This window comes from Durio zibethinus, chromosome 11, assembly GCF_047325235.1.
Source record: "Durio zibethinus cultivar Kanyao isolate XHJ-2024 chromosome 11, ASM4732523v1, whole genome shotgun sequence".
Classification (NCBI taxonomy): domain Eukaryota; kingdom Viridiplantae; phylum Streptophyta; class Magnoliopsida; order Malvales; family Malvaceae; genus Durio; species Durio zibethinus.
The window spans coordinates 14,413,736-14,441,048 of NC_143172.1; the positions used below are offsets into that span (position 1 = coordinate 14,413,736).

Sequence of the window (27,313 nt, forward strand, 5' to 3'; positions counted from 1 at the left end):
CTGACCCATTTTTATTTAAATTACATTTTAAAAAAAAATCGAAAGCACAATTCGTGAATCTTATGATTCAACATTTATTTTGATGATTATTAAACTTTTAATTTTTTTTCGGAACTTTTAATTCTTCTTCTCCAATGAGTTTTAATAATATAAAACACTTTTGAATTACTTTTTAATATAAAAAACTAAAAAATATAAATAAAAAGTAGAAGATTAACGTCATCGCCTCTTCCAATCAGTACAATATAAAACTCGAACTTTTAGCTAGTGACTGAGAAACATACGAATTTGAACAAAATTTTAGCTAAGAGCAAAATTAATCCGTTTGATATTGTTTTTATAATATTTGTTTTAACGTTCAACATTCATTAAAATTAATCCGTTTCAAGTGATGACCAAAACACCACATTTACATGTAACAGTCAAATATTATTTTTTATGAAAATAAAGGGGTTTAAGTTAATTTACAAAAATTAAAAAACAGGGACTAAAATCATCATATCACTATTGTATGGGGATGAAATTATTCAAGGCTTGAACCAATAATTGTTGTTTTAGAGAAAATGAAAAAATCCAAAAGGAAGCGCATGGATGCGGGGAAGCCTGGAAGAAAGCAGACCTCATAGGAAGAGCCAGCCACAAACGAGCAGTCACCTGCCAAAATGGGCTCCCAAGCAGCACCATCGTCCTCTTTTCTCTCTCCCATTTGCTGCTACACATATCTCAATCCATCTTCCTCTTCATTGTCATCTCTTAGACCCTTCCTACTCCCTCTCAAACATATCAATTCTTTTAAGCCACACATTCCTTGTCTCAATTCTGCCAAATTCTTCAAGGCAAGGACCCGAGCTACCCTCGATGAGAAGGAGAAGGACCCACTCCTTGTTCAAGAGCAGCAGCCAGACAAAGTATGGTTTTCCTTTAATTCAACTGCTTGACTGACTGAATGCATTGATTTTCATAACCTGTCATCTTTTCCATTGTGGGTACATATAATAGGAAGTGGAGGAGTGGGTCAAAGTGTTGAAAAATGCAGCAAAAACTAGAAAAGTCCCAGCTGAGGAAGTTCTGTCAGCATTTTCTGTTATTGAAAAGGCCGAAATCAATACCTCAAGGTTTCTTGAAACTCTTGGTGGACAGGATTCCCCTGGCAGAACCTGGATGCTCATTTTTACTGCTGAGGTTTCGTTTTATTCCCATCTTCCTTTAAGATGGTTTTAGTTTTATGTTTAATGCTATTAAGCTCCTTTGAATTGGGTTGTAGAAAAAATTGAAGGGCGGCCGCTACTTTCCTCTTACAGCTGTTCAGAGGTTCGATGCTGCTGTATGCTCCTTAATCTCTTGTCATATTTCATGTCATATTTCAATGTTTTCCACCTTGTTGTGTCACTACTTTTAAATAATTTGATATACCAAGGACTGCTAGAATACAGAATATTGCAAATATTCCATATAGGCGGTTGAGGATTCAAGAATTAGGAAATGCAGAAATGATTTCCACTCCTCTGAAAATGGAAAGACAAAAAAGATGATAACAAAGAAGGAAAGAAAGGCCTTTTACATCTGCTTTCATGTGCATAATGCCTCCTGGAACGCATTAGCAAAAATGATTTAAAGTGCTGTTTTGGATGTCTTGTTGAATTCTTTCTTAAAGTTTAGCTTACCATCATATGGTTTTTAGTGTAGAATTATATATGGTCGGTTCATTGAATTACTTTCCTTTCCGTGGCTTCAACCTGTCTGTAGTTTATTGGAAATGACTGCCTTGTCGTGGAATAATTGTTAAGGTCGGGGGAAATTTGTAGGCTATAGAGAGGCTTTTAATCTAAGCTTGCAATAAACTTTCTTGTTTACGATGGTCGTTTGTGCTCATAGTTGATGCAATTCAATTGATGTATCAGAGGTGATATTTTGTTCGGTGAAAAATCTGTTTGAGGTTAAATTTGGCTTTGCTACTGCCTTTTTCATGTCAATACAGGAGAAAACAAGACTAGCTGTTCCTTTGCTTTTTGTCAATTTTAGAAACTAATGGATCATTGCTTGAACTGTTAGGCAAGGAGGATTGAGAATGGAGTATTTCTTGGACCAGTTGGGTTCTTAACCTTTGAAGGAAGATTTTCATGGAAAAACAGAATATTGTCCTTCATTTTTGAACGAATTAGAGTTAAAATTGGGCCTTTTAACCCTTTAGAGATCAGTCTTGGCCAGGAAGATAGAGAACCAAACACTAAGGACCCCTTCTTCATCTGGTTTTATGTCGATGAGGAAATAGCAGTTGCTCGAGGCAGAAGTGGAGGAACAGCATTTTGGTGCCGGTGTCATCGTGTTACTACTTGATATTTCTTTGAAATCTCTGAAAAATACACCCAAGTGTATTCCATGTATGAATTGATGATATTCCATTCCGTTCATAAACTGTACGTAACAAGACCTAGACCTGTTCCAAATGTAATCTATCTCTAAAGTCCTCGTCTCAGCTTAGTTGATTTTCAAAATGGCATACTAATTTTGTTTCAGAGTTCAATAGCATCCAAGCGTCTTCCTCCGTTATACTACAGAGAAGCTTGGAGCCACCATTTTTGTAGTTGGAACTTTCTCTGCATTTCTTCTAGATTTTATCAGTTTTTTCGCTAAACAGTGCTGTTATCCTCAAGCATTTCTCTTTAACATATTACCAGTAAATTTCCAGGCCACCGAGATTGATGTCAGAGAATGAACTTCTGTTACATATGCTTATTTATCTTTTCTTTAATTTCATTTTCCTTGTAAACTGGTTTATATTGTATTAGCTTTTTCTGCATTCCTCTGTTACGTCGCGTGAAAGTAAAATGTCTCAGGAAAATACTGAAATTACAATGGTACCTCTGCCGTGAAGTAGTAAATGATCGAACTTAAATACTAAAAAACAGCAACTCTTGATAGGAACTGAACGTATTGCATGACAACTCAGTTTGAGTACTTGGATTCACTCCCATTCCTATCTGTTATAGATGACATATTGAAAACTTTAATTTTGGAACAAAACAACTGAAAACAAATGGTAAACCAAAACACCTCCCAATTATTTATTTATGGTTTTCTCTTTGGGGTTCCGAATAAAAAAAAAGATCCTGAGAGTAATCTCCATTTATTTCTTGGCCATGGGGAAAAGCACGAATTGAAAAAGATTTCAATGCCGGCTTGCTGCCAAGAAACGCAGGTAATTTGAGGTAGCAGTGAAGTGTGCTCAACCATCTTATCTCTAGGCGGAGGGCTTTCTTTGATCAATGGCGTTCCGATGAAGTGCTCTGCCCATTGATGAATCAGTGGCCACCTCTGGGCGTCAACCAACTTCTTCCATAACATTGAGCCAATGAGGGAGCGAACCAAGGGCTAGATCCAGATAGCCTATCTGTTCCCCACCAAAATATTTCTTCCCTTCAAGCTGCTTCACAAGAAATGCAAAGCCCTGAGGCATCTACTGCAGTTTCTATAGCTTTTTGTTTACGATCTCCTAGAGCACGGCAGGCATCAAATGCACCAAACAAACACTGCATTTAAGAAACCAAAACTAAAAAACGACTTTAACCATTTAAAAATGGCTAGTCTAGAAGATTGAACGAAAGCGGTCTTGACGAAGTACCTTCTGTAACCAAGACACCGAGACAAGAGACCATTTCATTAATTTCACCAAACAGATATGAAAGCAAGTGTTGTCTCTCTGTGGAATCCAACATCAGGTGATTAACTGTCAACTTGAATTTCATAGGGCAAAAAGTACCTTGAAAGGTAAGTCTCTTTCAGCCATTATCCTTAAGCTTGCTTGGAATTCTTTAATCTATGTTGTTTGGATGGAATGGAAGCAAAGTGACACAAATGCAAGTATTTTGATGTTTACACAGTAAGATTTCGGCTGCAACATACTTAACGGTTTGCTGACAATGCTGTTAATCAGAGTTTATACTTGAATTGGGAACTTGATAAGCATATGTTTGATTAATTATTTGTTTTCTTTATTACTTGATTTACAATTGTAATTAATTCTTTGTAGCTTGAATCTTTTGCTATTTTATTAAAAAAGAACAAACTCATTCATCCGGAAAAAGTACCTTCTCATTGGCAAATTTTGCCCAAAACCGAGACATGGCTTTCTGATATGGTTCTTCAAGGAGCTAGGGACTGTCCTCCCATGCCTGCGCAATGTATTCAAGAATGATGAGTGACTCAGCAATCGGTTTTCCATTGCGCATATTAGAGCTCTTTCTTTCATCTTTTTCTCTGTTCAATCCAACTAAGTAGTCCAACTCCTAATTCTAGTATTGATTCTACACTTCTGCATAATCTTCTACAAAATTTCCTTGGTATAAGCACAATAAAAAACATATGATCCTCGGATTCATCCTCTTGTTGACACAAGCAACATCTGCCCTCTATCTCTATTCCCTAGCCTCTCAACTTGTCCTTAGTTGGGAGCCTATTCTGAATGACCATCCAAGAGATAAGTGAGTTCTTAGGAATATGGTATTTAAACCATAAAATCCTATGCCATTCGACTTTTTCCTTTTTTGGCCTAAGTTCATTCCGTATCATTTTGGCTGAGTAGCAGTCCCTTAGAATGGCCATAATTCTATGCCATTGTCTATTTTAATGAATTGTCAAGCTGTTGACCTCAGTTGGAGTAGTTTCCTCCAACACCAACTGCTGTTCTGTTGGGCTATCATTTGCCAAACATTTCTTCCTTTTAGCACATATTCTTCCATTGATCGTACTTTAGTAAGGATGGACCAAAGGTTCTTCAATATACAAGCCAGGTTCTATAACAATATGTCTTTGATTCCTAGCCTACCTTCTGCCTTAGGATAGCAAATTCTCTTCTATCTGACTCTCTCTCCTTTCATTGATCCCTTCCTTCTCTTCCAAAAAAAACTTAAACACATTTGAGTGATCTTCCTTAAGATGTGCTCGGGGAGTATAAAGTGCCTCACTAGTAACTTTGAACACTAAACAACACTGATTGAATAAGTTGCAGCCTTCCAGCATACAACAAATGTTTGACAGCCCAACTCTTCAATCTAGCTAAAATCTTCTCTAGCAAAGGTAAATAATCTCTCTCTTCCAACCTTTTGGTTACCAGTGGTACTCCTAAGTATCTTACTAGCAGCATACTCTTCTTGAAGTTAGAGACTTGTTGTATCAGTGTACGCTTCTCTCTGCTCATCCTTGAATGGCAAAGCTCACTTTTTTCACAGTTAAGTTGTAACCCAGAAATAGTATAGAAAGCCTTCAACACCTTCTTTATCCTAATCACAGAGTCCAAGCTCTTTTTTGTAAAAATCAATAAGTAATCCATAAAGCATAGGTAAGTAAGATTGATCTTTTTGCGTTTGGGGTGAAACGCGAACACTCCATGTTTAGTTACCGCATCAACAAGCCTTGATAGTACATTGATTGCCAAGCTAAACAGACAGGGAGAAAGAGGATCTCCCTGTCTTATCCCATGCGCTCCTTTAAAATAATCCCTTAGTCCTTCATTGAGAGAAATAGAGAACCATGAATTAGTGATACAGCTCTGTATCTATCCTATAAACTACTTTGGCAGCATAGCTTTTGACTATCTCCTGTGACATCAATACATTATCTGTGATGCTTTTCCCCTTTATAAAAGCACTTTGGCTCTAGCTGATTATGCCAGGTAGAATTTTCTTTAATCTACAGCCAAGATCAGCCAAAATCCTAGTATTGTATTTGTAGATTATAGAACGGCAAGAGATAGGTTTATAATCCTTAATGCTGCTGGGAGTCTTACCCTTAGCGACTAAAGCAACAATAGTAGGGTTAAAAGACCGGCAGCATGTTACCAATTTGAAAAAATTGCATTATAGCACTGTAAACATCTTCATCGACAATCGACTAGGTCTTCTTGAAGAAATGGGCTGTAGACCTGTTCAATCTAAGAGATTTCTCACAATTAAGTGAAAACATAGCGTCTTTAATTTTTTCTTTTGTGACAGGCCTGGTTATCATATTCTGCTCTTCTTATAACAGTGTGCTCTGTATCAGCTCAACCAAAAGCTCATATTGCAAACTACAACATTCTTATCTGTTGTGCCTAAAGCTTTTAAAAATAAGAGATTATTCCTGCATGATCTGAGAGTATGTATCCAGCCTGTTCCCTTCTGCATCAACTAAGATTGTTATAGTATTCCTTATTTATAGTGTTGCTACCATCTTAAGAATGAATTTAGTATTCTGATCCCCCCTTTCAACCATCTTATTCTAGATTTTTGCTTAAAGAAGTTCTCTTCTGCTTTCATCAATACTGTAAGCTCTTTAAATAGATTTCTCTCCCTCTTTTTCAAGTCTTTTGAAAGATTTTAAGATAGCATGACTGTTTGAATTTGGCCTAGATCATCCCTTTTGGCTTGCACTATTGTAGAAAGATAACCATGGCAGTTTCGATTGAACTTCTTTAACTCCATTTTTGACCTTTCGAGTTTCTTATGTAGCGCGTTCATAGATTGCCTGAAATAGGGACTTACCATGAGCTCTCCATAATCTTATTGAACTCCACTTTTTCAGTCCAAAAATTAACAATTTTGAATAGTTTTGCATGTCAATGGTTGACCATGCTTAGCTTGATATAAGCTGCACAGTGGTCCAAGACCTCAGGTGCTAAAGTACTCCACATGAGACTGTAAATAAACTAAAAGCCAAGAATCGTTTATGATAAACTTTATCCAGCCTCCTTGCTAAATGATTTTGTTGATTATTTGTCTAAGTTGGGCCTTGTAGACACATGATTAAGTGTCATAATGTAGATTATGAATCTACCGCTAGATATAACCTTAGGAGTCACTCCCAATCTAATCTTGTTTATGTGTGATTGGTCACTTAGGTGAATTTATTACTTTGAGAATGTCTTAAGCTTAATTAAAGATCTCTAAAAGAATATGTTCTAATCTGCATTTTAAAACTAAGTTCGGGGATTTGGTTATGTATAAAGAAAGTTGTAACACTTTTATATGACAATACCAATTTATCTTAAATTATCATAAAAATCTTAGTTTAAATGGTCTTTTGTTTTGTTAAATTTTGGCATATAAATATTGGAAATTACTTTCAAATTTTCTCCATCAATCTAACAAAATTCTTAAAAATTTTTTTCTTTTTCAAGAGTATTCAAGAATCATATTTATTTTCTTGAAAAAGCTCCATTATCAAAAAAAATATTAAATCAGTTGTTTTATTTAATATTTTCTTTTGGAATAAATATATAAATTTTTTACCATTTGGGTTAAATTTAGAATTATTTTCTTATATAGAAATTTCTTAGAAAATTGCTTATATGTGATTATTAAAAATTTTGACATCAAACTTATTCTTTGTTTACAATTTTAATTTTTAGACTAAAAATAAATGTCAATTATCTTTATTGAAATCTTATCTAAAATCTTCTACCTTTTATGATGAATTTAAAAAATTTCTCACTCAGAAAACTCAAAAGGAAATCATTCATTTGTAGTTTTCCTAGGATTTCATCATTTGATAATTACCATATACTTTTTTTAAAAATTATAAGTTATATTCTTTGCTTTGATTTGAAAAAGAATGTAATTATTTTTGTTGAAGTTTCATTTAAATTATTTTACCATTTGAGTTAATTTTAAAAAAAATTCTTCACCTAAAATTTTTTAAAAAATTAATCATTTGAAATTTTTAAGAATTTTATTATTGGATAATTGTTATTCATTCCCAAAATTTTATAAAGTTTGTCATTATTATTTTTTACTTTGAAAATAAATTCTAATTATTGTTGTTGAAATTTTTTCTAAATTTTTTGTCCATTTGTGTCAAATTAAAAAAAAAATCTATCATTTAGAAATTTCTTAAAAAATTATCCATTTGTAATTTTTAAAAATTTCATCATTGGATAATTATCATTTATTTTTCAAAATTTTGTTAAAGTTTTATTTTAGCTTTAATTTATTTTTATTAATCAAATTAATAATTTTATGTAATCTTAAAAATTCCTACCCTAAGTAAAATATGATAAAAATAATATAAAATGAACCAATTAAAACACAATTAATAAAAATAAACAAATAAAATAAAAATCTATAGTACGAGTAAGATCAAGTTGATGCTTGGGTAATTGAGAATCGTTATCATAATCTAAAGATATCGTTGAAATCTTCACTAGGACCTTTAGTGCTCGTAGGAAATTGTCATTGTAATCTAAAAATCTTGTCGGAGTTTAAGAATATCGTCAAACACCCACTAGAAACTAAAAAAAACCTAATTTAAATTTGAACTACCTAAAACATTTTTTGCTCTTAAAATTTCTAAGTGATTATTGTTATGTTTTGTTGTATTGCTTGTAGTATTATTTTTAGAGAAAATTAAGAGAGTTTTTATAATTAAAAACTCTGAATTATCACAAAAAAAGTTACAATTTGTCCTTAAGAGTTCTAACTTAATTCTAACTTTAATACAACTTGAATTATCACATGGATTTTTTCTATTCCCTTAGTTTTATCACCAAACTTTTTCATTTAATTTCTTTTTTTTTTTTTTCATATAATTAGATAATTATAAGCAAGAATAAGATAAGAAAATAAAAGAAACAAATAAACAAATAAAGATAAAAAAGAAGATAAATAATAAAGATAAATAACAAGAAAAGAAAAGATAAATACAAAAGATATAATAGAAAAATAAAAATAATAAAAAGATAAAAATAAAAAAATATAAATAAAAATCTTAAATTTAACAATTGAATTTGAAACAAGTATGAACTCAATTAATTTGAACTCTGGATTAAATAATGGGTCTATATCGAGCAATGTTGTTTGTGTTAAATAGTTTTGAAAATCTTTCATTTCAAAAGTGAGTGTTTGATTGTCATTGTAATATGAATTCACATTAAATTAAATAAGATTCAATTATTTTTATTAATATATAATAATATAAATTTTTAAAATTTAAATAGAATTCAAATGGACCTCTTAAGAAATCAAATTTTATTGATTGAGTTTTATTTATTGATATTTAAAAATTATTTTTTAGTAATTGTTTTCATATTATTTTTTACATATTTAAACAAATTTAAATATAGATAATTATTTTTATTTTAATAAATTTAAAATTCATATAAAAACTAATAAAAAATAATTTAACTGATTCAAATATTTTTTATTTTTGATTTTCATAATCTAAAATCGATTTAAATTGAATTAAAATATTTAATATCTAATCCAAATGAAATTGAATCCATGATTTTTGAATTTTTTCGATTTTTCTCCGTTTGCCTTCGGCTGTACGTAAAGCCCAACCAAGTATCGGTATTGTCCATCTGCTAGAAAGCTCACTCTATGAGGAAGAATGAGGCCCAAAGCCTTTGTTTTAGCTTTTCTCTCCGCCAGTCAACTGTTAAATTCAGAATAATTCCCCATTGACAGTCTCTACTCTCTTCTCTCGCCTCTTGCCATAGCTTTTCTTCACCGAGATATAGAATTATGTTTTTCTTTTTATCAAAATTTTTTTGAGTATTTTGTATCAAAATTTGATCTTTGCTTAAACTTTTGAATTTAAAATTTTCCTTCTATTTTTCGTCTCCTTTACTTTTCCTGATATCCGATCATTTCCAATCGTTTATGTTTTGCCCCTCTTTCTTCATCCAGAGCTGACAGCTGGAAAAAGTTTTTCATTTTTGGTTTTTGTGTTTGAAAATTGGAGAAAATTCAAAGTAATGCGTTGTGAAAATTCTAATAAACAAAAGCATTTTTAAATAAGTAAAGAAAGGAAAAAAATGACAGAAATGGATCCATCGAAGAAAGTCGCGGATAGGTATTTGAAGCGCGAGGTTCTTGGTGAAGGTACTTACGGTGTTGTCTACAAAGCCATTGATACCAAGGTAACCCTAACTTTCTTTTTTCCTTTATTTTTCAAAAGCGTTTAAAATTGAGGATAGAAATAGATTAATTAGGTTTTTCATAGTATAAATAAAGTGCATAATTATCCTTTTTCTTTTTCTTCCTGGGTAAATTGTAAGCATCTGATAATTTTTTACTTTGCTATTAAATATTTTTAATAAAATTATTTGTGGCTTAATTGGCAGAAGTAATTGAAGAAAATTCTAGGTTTCCTTTGAGCTAAAAAAAAAAAAAAAATCTAATTCGACTATAATTTTTATGTATAAAATAAGATAACGCATTTTGTTCTCTAAGAAGTTACAATTTTAAGTTTTAATCATTCAAAAAATTTTTCTTTGTGCTGCCCACATTTAAAAACTGATAGTATTTGCTTTTGGTTGCCAAATGCGCTTTTTGTGAAGTAGCAAAAGCAACAATAACATTAGGCATCTCCAGTTTTGAGATTAATAGTTTGTTCCACTGTTATGAGATTAATTATTTGCTTTTTTGGTCCGTTGCAGACAGGGCAGACAGTTGCAATTAAGAAAATTCGGCTTGGGAAGCAAAAGGAAGGGGTGAATTTTACAGCACTTAGAGAAATTAAACTTCTTAAGGAGCTTAAAGATCCGAATATAATCGAGTTAATAGATGCATTCCCACATAAGGGTAACTTGCATCTTGTGTTTGAATTCATGGAGACTGACCTTGAAGCTGTTATTCGAGATCGGAATATATTCCTCTCACCAGCTGACATCAAATCCTACATTCAGATGACTTTGAAAGGGCTTGCTTTTTGCCACAAGAAATGGGTTTTACATAGGTTTTGTTTTTGTCTGGCCTTAGTCTCATTTTATGGTTGGTTCTTCCTAAATTGCTTGACTTGTTATTGTGCTTTACAGGGATATGAAGCCGAATAATTTGCTGATTGGACCCAATGGACAACTTAAACTTGCTGACTTTGGTTTAGCACGCGTATTTGGGAGCCCAGATCGTAAGTTTACTCACCAGGTAAGCTTATAGCTGTCAAGTGGTGTTTTTAATTGTATCTGTACACTAACTAATTGGTTCTTTGAGTAAAATCTTCCTTTTTCCCTCCATGATTTTATAAATTTCTGTTATATCTTGAATTAGTATTTTCTTCTAGGAATAACATTTCCTAGTGGCAGTGCTAACTTGCTAACCTAAGTGTACAGAGTTGATCATCACAATGAAAACTCCCTTGTTTTTCATAAGCACTATATTTCTGTGGGAGAAGTTTAGAAACTGGGATTATATTTGTTGTTGTTTCCAGTTTTATCTTCTAGTTTATTTTACATTTTGGCTTGATTAGTTATGCCAGCATTTGGTTTTTACACAAAACATGCATGCTGTTTTCCCAGTAAATATCCATTGATATGCTGCATTATATCCATCATTGGTATCAATAGTTTTTGGCACTGATGTGTTATTGTAGTATTTTAAAGCAAACATGCAAATGTTGTTGATTTTATGGAGAGGCACTAATAACATCAACAACAATGTGTTGTCCCATTGATTCTATGTTCTTTTCTTCACATTCTATGCAATTTTTTTTTATTGGTTTAGAAGGCCACTTATTTTTATTATTATTTCAACATCTACTCCCTTTGAGCAGTTATATTGTTATGGCATTTGGTCATGGATTGTTCTTTTCTGTTTTGCTTTTCTCATCTGTCAATTGGAAGCTGTAAATTTTATCATCCTTTTGGATTCAACGTACTTATGAATCCATGGAATGATAAATAGGTCTTTGCTCGATGGTACAGAGCTCCTGAGTTACTTTTTGGTACCAAGCAATATGGTGCTGGCGTGGATGTTTGGGCGGCTGCCTGTATATTTGCTGAACTTCTCCTACGACGACCATTTCTGCAGGTGAACCTATCTTTCTTCAGTGCTTTTGATATTTGCAGAATTGTTTTTTGGTTCTTCAAGTTATATGTTAGTCTTTATATTTCTGCTCTATGCTATGCAGCATTCTTTCAGATCTTAAATGATGATGTGAGGATTGGATCTCATTTTCCGCTTTCCGCTTTCTTCATGTTGCCTTGCTGAAAACTATCTTCACCGTCATTAAGCTTTAACCATAATTATTGGTTACTAACAATGCTGTAATATGGTCATCAGTAACTGTTGTTCATTTAGTTTTTGTTCAACTATAGGTTACTTAATTCCCTTTTTAGTTCCCTAGAGAATGTTCACTTGTTTGATTTCTCACGCCTATTCATGGTATTATTCACATAAGAATCACTTTAGAATGGGCTTATACAATTAAACCCCTGGTACAATACTCTATCAACCTGCATTTCTCCATCAGATAAAAAGTATGCATGCTGTTTAAGGATGACAATTATATGCTACAAATTTGTCAAAAAAGTGAATCGTTGTATGGAATTCATGTTTGCAATAGAATTTTAGGTGCTTGGTTACCAAATCAAAGCTTATAGATGATTAATTGAAACCATTTTAATGGTGATTGTTTGTGGCTTGGCTATACTTGATAAGCATTTGGTTTTAGTTTTACGAAGCAAAATCTTTGGTCGTGCACAAAGTGCAACAATGTGATGTCTCTGTCCTAGCTTGTGAGATGTCCATCAGAAATCGTGTTTTCATAGTTCTGGTACCTTTTATTGTTTTGTGATTGATCTTATGTTTAGCATATCTTAGATATGCTTCTTCATCCTTTGAAATGTTTAAGTGTTAACTTTTTGTTGCATTATTCCAAGCAATATTCAATTTGCAGGTCTTGGTGTAAATATGGATTATTACATGGAGTTTGCTGACAAATATTTGCCATTAGTTGAACTTTATTATTATCCTAGCATGTGAAAATGTTAGTAGTTATTTTGACAAGCTCATATTTGGTTTGTCATTTTCAGCTTTCCTTTTCTCATTATGTACCTATATGTCTTCAATTTGAAGTATCATTCTTGGTATATTTTCTCATTTTCAAATTTCATTGGTTCAACATTTATCATTTGATAGGGCACAAGTGACATTGATCAATTAGGAAAGATCTTTGCAGCTTTTGGGACTCCAACATCTTCTCAATGGCCAGATATGGTATACCTTCCCGATTATGTAGAATACCAATTTGTTCCTGCACCACCTTTGCGCTCATTGTTTCCAATGGCCAGTGATGACACTTTAGATCTGTTATCAAAAATGTTCACTTATGACCCAAAAGCTAGGATTTCAGTGCAGCAAGCATTAGAGCACAGGTGTGTGAAACTTTTCAGTTAGAAATATAAAGAGAATGTTTGGTTTTTTTTTTCTTATGTTTGGTTTTTTGTTCAGGTATTTTTCATCTGCGCCTCTACCTACAGATCCTGCTAAACTCCCTAGGCCTACTCCTAAATCGCGAGTGTCAGATATTAATCCCCAGGATGGTCCCACTGTCCTTTCTCCCCCACGAAAATCGAGGAGAGTAATGCCAGATCGTGAGAGGTTTGAAGGTAATTCCAACCTTGCAGAGAAGATTAATGAGTGTGATGGTGAAGTGAGACAGGCAGTTGGTGACGTTGCAGGAAAGAAAGAACATGTGCCAACATCAGTAGATTTTTCAATCTTTGGCTCAAAACCTCTGAGTAGACCTACAATTAACAGGTAAGGCAACAGTTATTGTGTGGTCATTTTATAAAGGTTTTTCATCCTTTATACTCTCCTCAAAAGCATTTTATGTGATTCAAATGTGCAACATGTAGTTCAACTTGAGAATGGAGTAACAATACTATTAAATGCAATCGTTTTCACATAATAGAGTCACCACCTGTCAAAGTTGGTTAAAGAAATCATATCAAGAGTGTTAAGTCTTTATCAAGGGTATCCTCTTGATTAAAATTCCTCACTTTGTAAGTTCAGGTATCAAAAGTGTAATTAACTCATTTCTTTATATAAATATTTGCTATTATTTGGTTACGCCTAAAGGGTTATGATATTATACATTAGTCATATTCTGAAATGGACATTTTTTATAGTCTTCTCTTTGTAGTATTTATGATATAAATGGGGATGAGATCATAATTACCCACTGTTATTGCTGTTTATATATAATTAATAAAATGATGCATCTTAATGGATCCTACATGCTGCTCTTTATTATATAAGAGTATACTTTACAATGACTTTTTATCCAACAATTCTTGCAAAAAGTATCAAGGAATTGTCTTCCTGCAATTCTATTTTACTGGATGTTACAATAAGCTGGTTGTAACCAATGCCTTCGCATTGGATATGATAATCACACTATATTGATGCATTCTGGTCAAAATTTTTATGAATGAAATTTGAACCTTTGAAGGCATCTTTAGTACTTTTTAGACACTTCTAAATATATTAAAGGTACATTTTGAACCTTAAGATATAGCTCTTATGCATAGATTGAAAACAAGATTTTACTTAAATGCGCATTGGATGAGATTTTAGAAAAGTTTCTACTTTTGTTTCTGAAACAATCTTTCTGAAATTTCTGACTGTAAGTGTGGAAACTGAATGTATATTGAAAAACTGTTATCTACAATTATACAAGAATCTTAGGTTTATATACAACTAACTAGGGGTTAAACTAGGAAACTAAATCTTCCTTAATTCTAGGGATACAAATACTTAATTCTAGAGATACAAATATAAATATACAGATTACAAGATTACAACCAGCTGTAAATAAGTGTTTTCCCACACTCCCCCTCAAGCTGGTGAATAGGTGTTTTCCATTCCCAGCTTGGAAATAATTTCTTGAAATGTTGCACTGCTGAGACCTTTAGTCAACACATTTGCAAGGTGTACAAATCAACCCACTGTCTAGTTTCTCCTTTATGAAATGCCGGTCTACTTCAATGCGTTTTGTTCTGTCATGTTGCACAGGATTGTGTGCAATGCTTATTGCAGACTTGTTATCACAGTAGAGTCTCATTGGTCCATCCCACTTGATCTTCAAGTCTTCTAGGATAATCTTTAACCATAGTAGTTCACAAATTCCTTGAGCCATTGCTCTGAACTCTGCTTCAGCACTTGATCTTGCCACCACATTCTGTTTTTTACTCATCCAACAAGATTACCACCTAAGAAAGTGCAGTAACCTGAGGTAGATCTTCTATCAGTTACTGAACCTGCATAATTAGCATCTGTATATGCTTCTAGAACTAACCCCGAATCTCTTTGGAATAAGATACCTCTCTCAGGATTGGCCTTCAAATAGTGCAATATACGGTAGACAGCCTGTAGGTGCACTTCTTTAGGACTATGCATAAATTGACTTACCACACTCACAGCATATGCTATATCAGGTCTAGTATGTGAGAGATAAATGAGTCTTCCAACTAATCTTTGGTACATCTCTCTATTTACAGCAGCATCTTCATTAGTTTCTCCAATTTTATGATTAGGATCTATAGGGGTATTTGTAGGTTTACATGCAAGCTTCCCAGTTTCCTTCAGAAGATCCATCACATATTTCTGTTGTGAGATAAAAATACCATGCCGTGAGTGAGCTACTTCAATTCCTAGGAAGTACTTCAATCTCCCTAGCTCTTTTATCTCAAATTCTCTAGCCAAACACTGTTTTAGAGATTCTCTCTCTTTTTCATCATCTCCAGTTTACAATTATATCATCAACATACACTAATAGAACTGTGACTCTCCCTGAATCAGAGTGCTTGATAAACAATGTGTGATCTCCTTGACTCTGTTATATCCCATTGCTAGCATCACTTTGGCAAATCTCCCGAACCAAGCTCTAGGAGACTGTTTAAGGCCATATAAAGCCTTTTTTAACCTGCATACTTTGTTTGCTTCTAGATGACCTTCAAATCCCGGTGGAACCTTCATATATATTTCTTCTTCCAAATCACCATGTAAAAAAGCATTCTTTACATCAAATTGTTGAAGCTGCCAATTGTAATTTGCAGCTAATGATAACAAAATCCTAACTGTATTCATCTTGGCAACTGGAGCAAAGGTTTCCTGGTAATCCACTCCATAGGTCTAAGTGTAGCCCTTAGCCACTAACCTGGCTTTATATCTTTCAACAGTACCATCTGCCTTGTATTTTACAGTGAAAACCCATTTACACCCCACTGGATTTTTTCCTTTAGGCAACTCTACCAGTTCCCATGTCTGATTTTTCTCTAAGGCCTCCATTTTTATTTTCATGGCTTGCCTCCATTTCTCACTGGATAATGCCTCGGATAATGTAGTTGGAACAGAAATAGTGTTTAGGCTCACAAGAAAATTTTTGTGGGATGGTGAGAATTTGTCAAATGACACAAAATTAAATATTGGGTATAGTGGATGCTTGGTACATTCTCTGGTTCCTTTCCTAATGGCAATAGGCAAATCATAATCACTAGTTATAGTTTTAGGAGATTCGTGCTCATTTTGAGAAACAGAGTCAAAAACTGTAGTTACCTCATTTCCAGAGTTAGGATCAGGTTCTTGGACTGGTACTGGTTCAGGATCTGGAACTTTCCTTCTTGAGTACACCTGTAATTCCTTCATAGAATCAAGAACAATATTATCCTTTGTCACATCTTTCGTATTTGGAATGGGTTCAGACTCAAATTCAATGTTTGACTTGGGCTCAGCAGAAACAGGTTTTGACTCATAAGAATTAATGGGTGTAAATGTTGAAGAAGGGGGCCAATCAAGCAAAAAGAAGTCTTTATCCTTATCTTCCATGAATGAAGTCTCCCCCTAAGATAAGGTTGAGTAAAAAATGGTTTATTTTCTTCAAAAGTGACATCTGCAGACACATAAAATTTTTTGGTAGGAGGATGATAGCACTTATATCCTTTTTGAGTTGAAGAATACCCCACAAAAATACACTTAATCGCTCTTGGATCCAACTTTCCCCTGTTATGACTGTGAACATGAACAAATGATGTACAACCAAATATCCTAGGTGTGAGATTGTTTGTGGTATTGAGGTTGGGATAAAATTGTGAGAGTAGTTCCATAGGAGTTTTAAATCCCAAAACTCTTGAAGGTAACCTATTTATAATGTGTGTGGCAGTGAGAACAGCTTCCCCCCAATAAGATTTAGGTACATTTGCTTGAAAAAGAAAGGCTCTGGTTGTGGCTAATAAATGACTGTTTTTTCTCTCTACCACTCCATTCTACTGTGGAGTATTAACACAAGATGACTCATGGATAATCCCTTCTTTTTGGAAATAGGTGGATAGACTCTGGTTGAAGTAGTCTTTTGCATTATCAGACCTAAATCTCTTGATTCTTACTCCAAATTGATTTTGGATCATGTTTTGGAAGCTTAAAAACACACTATTCACATCTGATTTGGATTTAAGTAAAAAAACCCAAGAGATCCTAGTACAATCATCTATGAATGAAACAAACCATCTCGCACCAGAAATATTAAAAATTGTAGAGGGACCCCAAATGACACTATGAATCAAGAAAAAAGGAGTAGAACTTCTTTTGTTATTGATTGGAAAAGACACACGTCTATGTTTTGCAAATTCGCAAATATCACAATGAAAATCTTCAACATTTAATTCTTTGAACAAAGAAGGAAACATGTTTCTCAAGGTTCCAAAAGAAGGATGTCCAAGACGAAAATGATAAAGCCAGATTTTGTCTTTATTGGAAGATTTTTCAGAAAGAAATGATAAAGGTAAACTATTTTTTATACTACTTGTGTTATTTAATGTCTCAAGATAGTATAGTCTATCCTTCTCCTTAGCAAGTCCAATCATCTTCGCCGAACTCTGGTCCTGAAATTCACAATAAGAGGGATAAAAAGTTACTTTGCAATTCATATCTCTGGTAAGCTTTTGTATAGATATTAGATTAGTAGACAATCCAAGAACATGAAGAACATTTTTGAGAACAAACGAGGGATTAACTTGAACATCTCCTAATCCTGCCACTGTGGTAAGTGAACCATCAGCAACAACAATTTTCTTATTACTAGGACACAGGTTATATGTACTAAACTTTTGTGAGGAATGTGTCATGTGGTCTGTGGCTCCTGAGTCAATGACCCAAGAACTCGTAATAGGCTTAGCCGAGACATTTAATCCATGAGAACCGGAAGCTTTACTTGAACTAGAAACTTTACCCAAAGAACATACCATAGCAGGCTTTTCAAGGATTTTCAATAAGTTTCTCAGCTTTTCAATCTCTTCCCTGTTGAACTTTCCTTGTTTCTGAGACATCTGTAGTACTCCAGTGATTTTCCCAGTTAACATTTCCTCAAATTGGGTGATAGTGATATCTTTTTTTGAAAGGGTTCGGCAATGAAAGCCTAAACAGGATTCGACAATGAAGGCCTAAAAAAGTCGGCAATGAAGGCCTGAAAAAGTCGGCAATGAAGGCTTAAAAAAGTCGGCAATGAAGGCTGAAAATTTTTCTTCCCAAGAAGAGCCTAAAGCTCTGATATCATGTGGAAACTGAATGTATATTGAAAAACTGCTTATCTACAATTATACAAGAATCTTAGGTTTATATACAACTAACTAGGGGTTAAACTAGGAAACTAAATCTTCCTTAATTCTAGGGATACAAATACTTAATTCTAGAGATACAAATATAAATATACAGATTACAAGATTACAACCAGCTGTAAATAAGTGTTTTCCCACAGTAAGATATTGTCCATTTAATAAAGCAAAGGCTTTAATATGGAAAGTGGAATAATTTATTAGGAAATCCCTTTCTCTGTATAATAAGTTTCGAAGAATCCCCATGTTGTATGTTACTCTATCCTTGTTCATTGTAGCCTGTATCATTGTTGATTACCTTTCTCCCATTTACTACTTGGATAAATACAGGGTAATGAGGCTCAAGTTATGGACATTAGTCCCGGTCAATATTGGCTTAAAGCAAACAATTAGTTTGGTGTTTTTGGTAAATCTTGCCTATATTCAAAAGGATTAAAGGTTACTCAAGTACATGGGTCAAAATATAAGTAATAATAAGTTTTAAACTGAATGTTGCACAGTTGCATACAATAGATTTTTTTTTTCTCTAAAATCATTATTTTTAATTTTGTGTATGCATCATAAAGTTTTCCTGTATTGGGTTCATTTTGCATACTGTCAAGAAAATTTAGATTTGTGCTTTGTTGTATCTGCCATAAAAAGTCCAGATTTAAACAATCTAGTTGGAGTAAGACCTTTGGGGTTGTTGGATTGGCTTTGTATGTTTATAATGGGAGTTAGCTGCGTCTTCTACTTTCTCATTTACTTTGTCTGCTTGTGATCTTTATGTGGTCTTTGGCTGCCTAATTGTATTTCATTTACTTTTATTCTCTCATTACCAGTTACCACTATAGACGAGGCTTGTTTTTTCTGGTGTAATTCATCATGCATAACTATGCTCACTAGATTATATATTGTATGTGTCCCCACTTAGAGTTGGACAAGCCAGCTTTTCTAGTTGGAATTTTTATGTTTCTGATTTTGTGGCTGGTAAAGGTAGGTGTGGAAGAGGACAGGGCTGAAGGATGGGGAGTTAATTTAAAGCCTTTCAATGCCTTAATTAATATAGTAAATCAATTGAAACATTTATTCACCAGAATTTATTTGTGTTTAAATTTGATGATTTTACTGTTAAGATATCTCTAGTCCTATATATTGTTCCTTTCAAGCTCCGATTTGAATCAAACAGACATTGAATGTTTGCTGTTTCTCTTTTCCTTTTTGCTTTTTGGAAATTTACTTTGAATTCTGTTCTACCAAAAGGAGGCCTTGTAAAATATTAGGTAGGGATTATGATCATTTCTGACATTTGGCAGAAATTTAAGCTAAATATTCCAAATGATCATTTGAAATATAGAAGATGATAAAGCTTCTAAGTGAAAATATTATCTTAAAAGATCTAATCAAAGTGGCAAATTCTTTAACTTGGGGGTCTGCTATGGGTGTTCTTGTGATCTGCATCTTCTCATTTTAGATAATTTTGTGATGGTTAGGGTTTCTTAGTCATTGCACTTAAAAATGCGATATCTAGATTGGGTCCTTTGTAAAGGAGGTCCAGCATGGAATTTAACGTCTTCCTGGTTCCTTTTTCATCTTCTCTGGAATGGAGCGGAAAAGGAGGAAAAATGGGTTGGGTGGGAAAGGTGAAAAGATGGGGAGTGGGAAGAAAAGTCATTACCATCCACTTTTGATGTTACTTATGTTAAATTATCTGATGTTTGTTATGACTAGGTCTCTTTGCACCTGAAAACAATAAAAAGAAAAACACTGAGTTGATTCTTTAACTGTTGTTATGCAGTGCTGATAGATCTCATCTGAAGAGGAAACTTGATCTTGAATTCCAACACAATGAATAAGAAAAATCTACATATTTGTATCTGAGAATTTTTTATGGTTATGTTTCTGCTGCACGGCTATTTATGAGCTATATGGTGACTTCTTGAAGTTTCTGTTATCCATTTTCTATATTTGGGACTGGGGTTTTTATTGGTCGGTATCCTCCCTTGATATCATGAAGAAGCAGTTAACGTTGAAGCTGAGGATTATTATTTTTGAGAGGATTTTCTTCGGCTTGCAAAAGACTGTAAAGGAAGAAACATTTTGACGAAATCTGTATTAGCCCATAGAAGGCAAAATTTTGAATATAACTTGTTCTACCTATAACAGGATGAGGAAAAAAAAAGAAAAAAGCATATCCAACAAGAAGAGGGAAAAATTGATATTTGCTGCTTGAGAACAGCTTGGTGGTTCAGGTTGATAGAAAGACCCAACTTGATCTGTTATTATTTATGTTGTTCTGGGTGAAGGGCAGCACGAGGGGATGAACCAAGTTTTAGTGTCACGTCTTACCTTAATGTCTTGTGTGTTTGCACATGTTTTGAGATGAGTGAATAATATCTTTGATTTATATCGTATGCTTGTTTAGATAATTGGATGGGCATATTGTTGCAGGTTGTGGGTTTATTGGGTCAATCTATTTCCGCATGTGATGATTTTTTTTTATTTTTTGCGCGAATGTCACTTAGCATGTGTGTAGCTAATGTATAATGTAGTAAGTAGGAAAGTGTCTCAGTAAATGTGAATGATCTGGATGACAGAAGAAAATATATTATTACTAGTATATGTGAATGTTTTGTGTGAAAGAAGAGAAGTGTATGCACATAAAATCACTCGAGTGTATTTTGGTGTCAGATGCCTTGAGCAACAGTTCATTAGGTTTTTTTTTTTTTTTTTTTTGGCAATTAAGATAAAATTTGTCATTATATAATAATTCGGTCTTGATTTTTACTATTGTATTTAAATTTTACTGAATTTTATTAGTGTTTTTAATTTTGTCTTTTAGATAAAAAATAGAATTGAAATATCAAATTTTGTCATTGATTTTTTTAATTTCTTGAAATTTTAAACAAAAATAGTATTGATGAAAATGATAAATTTTCGTTAATTCTATTAATTTATATAAAAAATATAAAATTATAATTATAATCTCAAAATTCAGCTATATAGTGGTAAAATTTAATATTGACTTATAAATGCAATTTTAATCTCTTTTTTTTTTTTTTATAGTTTCTCTTAGCTGTTTTAAAAAATCTATATTGTTATAAAATGTTTTATCACTGGATCGCACAAGCCATGAGAAAGTCTAAAGTCTATTTGGTTAACCGTTACCGCTTAAAAGATGAAGGCCAATTTTCTGAAATAAGCTTTGGAGTTGAGAGATATAGATTTAGGTTTTAGTTAGTTAAATTACGAAAAAGATAGTAAGGTTTAGTTTATCAATACTGTTGAAAATAACTTTTGTATTTAAAAATTGATTTCGAATTAACATCAATGCTAAATAATTAAAAAATCTGATTTTTCAGTTTAAAATTTTAATTTGTAAATTCAAATAAAAAAGCATCTTAGGTGGTATTATTTTGAAATAATGTACTTGGGATAAAAAATGCATTTTTGTAATTATGATATTAAGGTATAATAATAAAATGATATTTTAATAATTTTTTAAAAAATTATTTAATAAAAAATTATAAAAAAAAAATACTTTCAAAATTATAATATGAGAATATAATAATAAATTAATTACGTGTTATTTTTTTATCAAATAAAAAGAAAGGCATTTTGATGGTTTTCTAAAAGATTATTTTCTTATGGTATAGATGTATTTTTAGACATTTTATCTCTTCACAATATTTTTTTCAATAATATAAACACTAAAAAAAAAAAATCTCAAAATAACGTTTTTAATATTTTAAAATTTTCACACCACTTTTTATATCGTCAACAACCAAAGCAAAATGAGAATAGCCCAACTCTGTGTTGTTGCCGTATAGTTCAACTTCAGTACTGGGTGTAGGGCAGTAAGGTTTGAGCTTCATGATAAAGCATTGTCCACCTTCGCAAGTACTTTAGATTCGTGGACTCTTTGCATAGCTTTTTTCGTCTAAGACCAACAAAAAAAGGTTTGCAATTAGTCAAGAAAAGCCATGATTATGAAATAGCTAGGTGCGGAAAGAGAGGAAACCAATGCTTTTACTTCTTGCTCCCAATCAGTGCGAAACGTAATTATCAAAGAAAAAGCATTTGAGTGATGAGTGCGCCAATGATGCCAAGCCACAGCCTCTATGATTAACCGGTTAATAGTTTATGAGTAAAACCACATTTCATAAATTGAGAAAGACAAAAGGCATAATAAACAAGAGTAAGTGACTGACGAGATTTGATACCTTGCCACCGATTCGGACGACAAAAGCTAATACAATGGACAAAGGAATGCCAACAAAGATAATAGGATCCTCGATTGATGTACGTGTCTATAAATATAATTTGATTGAATTTAAATCGATATAATATTAAATTTAAATTTAAATTTGATTCGAAATTTAAAATTTAAATTTTAATTTGAATTTGATCAAGTTTTTTTGTTTTAGCTCGAATTTAATTCGATATATAAATTGAATTACTCGAACTCATTTGATTAAGTTTGATTAACATGTAAAAATAAAATCAATTTTTAGATTAGATAAAAACTCGATTATTTGTGTTCGAGTTCGAGCTTGAGTTCGAGATAATTTATTAATTAAAATAATAAAAATATATTAAAATATAAAAATTCGATTAAACTCGTGAGTTACTCGAACTAGATATAAAAATACTCGAAGTCGACTCGATCGATAAGTCGAATTACACAAGTTCGAGCTCGATTCGATAATAATCGAATTGAATTTAAATTTTATTTGAATCAAACTCAAATAATTTACGAATATTAATGTATTATTTATGTGCCGTTTAGTTACCCTCAGGCAATGCCTAAATGTTCACAAATGTATGTTACCAGCCAATCAGCAACTGAATATCAATTCACCAGCAACACAACATGGTAGAAGAATTATTTTCCAAGATCATCTCATGGTTGTTAATTCCTGGTGCATTTGATATTGTGAAAATGTATTTTCTTGAGATACCGATAACAATCTTTACCAACAAATAGAATGCCAAGAGGTATCTTACTCAAATTCAGGGGGTGAGTGTCGGATACTAATGCATGTTGGACACAATAGTTCCTTAATTTTTTTTTAATAGTTTTTCCATATATTTGGGGGGTTGAACCCCGGAACTCATCCGTCGGATGTGTCAGACAATTGTACTTGAAGAAAAATGAAGACTTGTAGCAACATAGGTCAGGAGCCAGTCAGGACTTGTATACGTTATAGTGACAGTCTAGAAGAAGATGGGAAAACCAAAGTGGAAAAAAAGATAAAAGATACTGATGATATATTTAAAACTTGTAGGGGAAAACCTGAAAGAACACACGGGACTCCATCTATTAAGTTGGACGTAGCAAGAATTGGAATCATAGCTGTAACATATCTGATGACTTGTACATCATTACTATAAGCATAGCCCCAGATGTTGCGCATCAAAATCAGTACCAATCCCACCAAAATGCCCTGAGACACAGCCAGGACTAGGACTACACTCACTGCCAAATGGGCCGCTTTTGGATCTTCAGCTCCTAATTCATTTGACACCCGAATGCTGCAATAACAAAACCACCAAAGATGTTAGCAGATAAGGATTCAGTCTAGTGCTTAGTAGAGGGATTGCTGCAAGTACACAACTTCACATCAAATGAGTCCCAATTAATATAATACTATAGCAGGATATTTTCATATTCTTTTCTCTCATAAAATGGAAAATTAAACATTCTCTCATAAAATGGAAAATTAAACAAACTTTGAAACTTAAAAAGAAAAAATTCAATGAACGAACTCTGAAATTATTTGCCAATTTATGTAACTAAATTTCAAATGCCAGTAATGGTCGTTTCATGACTGACCTTGCAGCACTACTCAGTCCAAGGGGATCATCCATATAATTGCGTAGGCATTAATGCTGGGAACAATAAACACTGACTTCGAAAGCAAAAGAAGTCTTGAATAAAACTCAACTAAACTTATTGAGTAAATGAAGAATATGATGACAAATTTGGCCCCAACACTGACCAGATTGCAATCACAGATGTTTCTAACTCTGGTGGATTAGGAAGAAGACCGGAGAGAAAAACCAGTAGTTGAAAAGACCATGATTCCAAGCTGTTTAATACAGGAAAGTACTAAAAATTAACTTCCTTCTTTGCAAGTTGGCTATGTATCTCACAAATACATGATAGAACTTTATAAATATAGCAGAAAAAGAATGGCCTGTTGTCCATAGGCACTGACTGGGGTCAAAATCAGAAAAAATAAGACTGATTAATATTAGAAATGTTTTCATTTTTGAATGATCAGTGTGATAAACTATTCATTCATTTCTTTAACGTTTTGTTGATGGTTTAGAGCACTGAGATTTAGGAACTTGCCAGACCATTATGGCTGAAGGAACAGCTAATGTAAGGAAGGTAAAAATCTCATGCAAGGACTCCATTGAAAAACTAGTCCACATTTCAGCACAAGAGGGAGAGAGCTTAATATAGAATGCCAACAGTAACACATTGATCCAGTAAGGAACGGAGCCTGCCTGAGCAGCACCTTTGTTCCCAAGGTCAAATCTAAACACTAGAATCTAATGTTGGGAATATGGACTCAAATCCCATTAAAAATTTGTTCGAGATTTGTTAGATATTGCTAGATAGATAAGAAGACTTGTAAAAGAAGAATTTTAAGAAAAAAATAATTCTTAATAGATAAGTTTGACTTGCAAGAGAAGAATTCTAAAAGAAAATGGATTCTTAATAGGTAAGTTTGTATGATTATAAATATGTGAAGTTTTTATAGGGTTAGGTATGAGAAAAAGATGTAAGAGAGTTGTAGGATTTTGTGAGATAGACACCCTATAGGGGTATTTGGGCTCTACGTTTTATGGATGTATATGTTTGTTTGTGAGTGGACTGAATAGACTGAGAGAGTCCACATAGGTATGATGTATGGGAGCATATGTGTATGTATTTGGTTATGTTGAAAAGGTGCATAAGGGTTTGGGTTTGTGTTTGTTTGGGTTAAGAATACTTCATAGGACTAGAGGAAATTGAGAGTGTATTATGAGTATTGATTGTTGAATGAGTGTCTTATGAGTATTGATTGTTGAATGAGGTTGATGATTAGATGTAAGTTTGTAATTCTCTACAACTAGTGGATCTTGTTTCTCATCCGTGGATGGAGGTCAGTTTGACCGAATTACGTTAAATTATTGTCTCTTATGTATTTGATTTATTGTTTGATTTTACTTTCACTAGTGTGATTGAATTGGAAGCTTTTAGCCTAACATCCAACACACAAAAATGTGTATTAAATTTGAGATTCCAGAGCTTAAAACCATTGGGAATAAATTGTTTTGGGCCCTTAGGAATCTGAGAGGGCACTGAAGAATAGCGTAGGCAAACAGGCTTGGGATCATGAAACAAGCATATACACCGGCTGCTTGCGAAATTTCAGGATCTTGGCCTATGGCAGCCAGACTTGATCCTGCATTTGCCAAAACGATAGCAAGGGGTATCTAATGAGTGAAAGAACAAACATGGCACGTTGCGTGTGTGTGCCCAACATACGATATCGCTTTGCTCCGTATGACTGGCCACAAAGGGTCTCCAATGCCATTGACATTCCTATCTGTTCCAACAGAAGACAAATCGCTTCAAAAGTAATTGAACTCATTTTAAGCTAACTGTTAGGACCAAAAAGGTTAATTTTCTTGCTCCTTCCTTTTAGTTCAATTTGTTTGATAGGCCAAACAAGAACAAGACATCCATTATGTTTCATTGTTAAGCATCAAACCTAAAATTAATTAACAGCAAATGGAAGAATCTAATTTGAATATAAGATTGCAAGAAATTATATATCTATTAAATATGAGATAATATTACTTTAATAGGTTTCTATCACATTAAAAAGTCTATCACGTGATAAATTTAAAAAAGATAACAGAAAAAAAATTCTGACTCTGATATCATGTTAAACATTCAATCCAAAATCAATTAGCAATAATTGAAGGGCTCGACTTAAATATAGCACTACAAAAAATTAAATATTTATTAGATATGATATAACACCACTTTAATACTCACCAAGCCAAGTCAATGATTAAATTCACTTATACTTATTTCTCAAAAGTATAAACCACTTACAAACTTTTTTATCCCAAAAATGTGACTCAAAATACATTTTTTAACTGTTTGAATCACTTTTTTTCTGTATCATGGTTTATATGAAAACAAGTCTTAGAAATTCACTGCAAATGTGTTTTTGAATCATTCCAATGGAAACAGGTTTCAGCAAGTTTCTGTAATCTGGCTTGTTTTGTTAACTAAGCTAGAATTAAGTGTGAAATTGTTTATTCAAGAAAGAAATTAAGTGAGGGAAAACCCGTCTCAATTCTTACCAGCAATTTAAATGCAAGTATTGCTGCCAAAGAAGTGGCCAGTGAAGCCGAAGAAAGAGCTAATGCACCAAGATGACCCACAAACATAATAGATATTACTTGTAAGCTATACTGCAACAAACTCTCACATATCAAAGGACCCGCCAGCCGTAGCTGCTTCTTCACTTCCTCAATAATCTCTTCTCTTCCTACTCCGTTTTCTTTGCTCGTCTCCCCATTAAAACCAACACCATCAGAGACTCTTCATCTTCCCTCTCCATTGTATTTTCACAAGAAACATGAGACGAGAGTGATCCAAAACTTCTATGTTAATTACTAGTGCTACAACTATTAAAGTTTTGTCCCTTGGCTTTTGAACTTTCTACTATAAATTATCAACAAATGTTCCATCTTGTGGGGCAGCCAGCCGTTGTTGATGTGCACCACAATGTGAGCCATTAAATGGTAGATTGAGTCACTTTGATATTTTACCATATAGATTTTTTTTATTATTTACAGATAATATATGCTCATAAATTTTTTTTATTACAATTAAATCAATTAAACTTGCAAGTTAATTTTTTTTATTTTGTTATTTTTATTCATTAATTTTTTATTAAA

General features: G+C 33.0%; 2 protein-coding genes and 1 pseudogene across 2 annotated transcripts; 2 read left to right on the forward strand and 1 right to left on the reverse strand.

The window, feature by feature from the left end:
* Nucleotides 1-549: 549 nt before the first annotated feature.
* Nucleotides 550-2,516, forward strand: LOC111290717 (microbial collagenase). Its single transcript, XM_022882152.2, has 4 exons — nucleotides 550-908; nucleotides 1,000-1,182; nucleotides 1,265-1,324; nucleotides 2,053-2,516. The coding sequence occupies exons 1-4, from the start codon at nucleotides 663-665 to the stop codon at nucleotides 2,335-2,337; spliced, it is 774 nt and encodes a 257-aa protein (XP_022737887.2). The 5' UTR covers nucleotides 550-662; the 3' UTR covers nucleotides 2,338-2,516.
* A 6,894-nt stretch (nucleotides 2,517-9,410) lies between these two features.
* On the forward strand, nucleotides 9,411-20,790 carry LOC111289632 (cyclin-dependent kinase D-3-like). Its single transcript, XM_022880843.2, has 7 exons — nucleotides 9,411-9,892; nucleotides 10,412-10,710; nucleotides 10,790-10,898; nucleotides 11,655-11,780; nucleotides 12,891-13,126; nucleotides 13,203-13,511; nucleotides 20,139-20,790. The coding sequence occupies exons 1-7, from the start codon at nucleotides 9,788-9,790 to the stop codon at nucleotides 20,194-20,196; spliced, it is 1,242 nt and encodes a 413-aa protein (XP_022736578.1). The 5' UTR covers nucleotides 9,411-9,787; the 3' UTR covers nucleotides 20,197-20,790.
* A 1,421-nt stretch (nucleotides 20,791-22,211) lies between these two features.
* Nucleotides 22,212-27,151, reverse strand: LOC111290186 (protein DETOXIFICATION 16-like; annotated as a pseudogene).
* Between the last annotated feature and the right edge of the window lie 162 nt (nucleotides 27,152-27,313).

Coding starts and splice junctions, on each gene's coding strand:
- LOC111290717 (XM_022882152.2), top strand. CDS start 663: ATGGGCTCCCAAGCAGCACCATCGTCCTCTTTTCTCTCTCCCATTTGC. Junction 909..999: donor AAGAGCAGCAGCCAGACAAA/GTATGGTTTTCC, acceptor TACATATAATAG/GAAGTGGAGGAGTGGGTCAA. Junction 1,325..2,052: donor TTCAGAGGTTCGATGCTGCT/GTATGCTCCTTA, acceptor TTGAACTGTTAG/GCAAGGAGGATTGAGAATGG.
- LOC111289632 (XM_022880843.2), top strand. CDS start 9,788: ATGACAGAAATGGATCCATCGAAGAAAGTCGCGGATAGGTATTTGAAG. Junction 11,781..12,890: donor TACGACGACCATTTCTGCAG/GTGAACCTATCT, acceptor ATCATTTGATAG/GGCACAAGTGACATTGATCA. Junction 13,127..13,202: donor CAGCAAGCATTAGAGCACAG/GTGTGTGAAACT, acceptor TTTTTTGTTCAG/GTATTTTTCATCTGCGCCTC.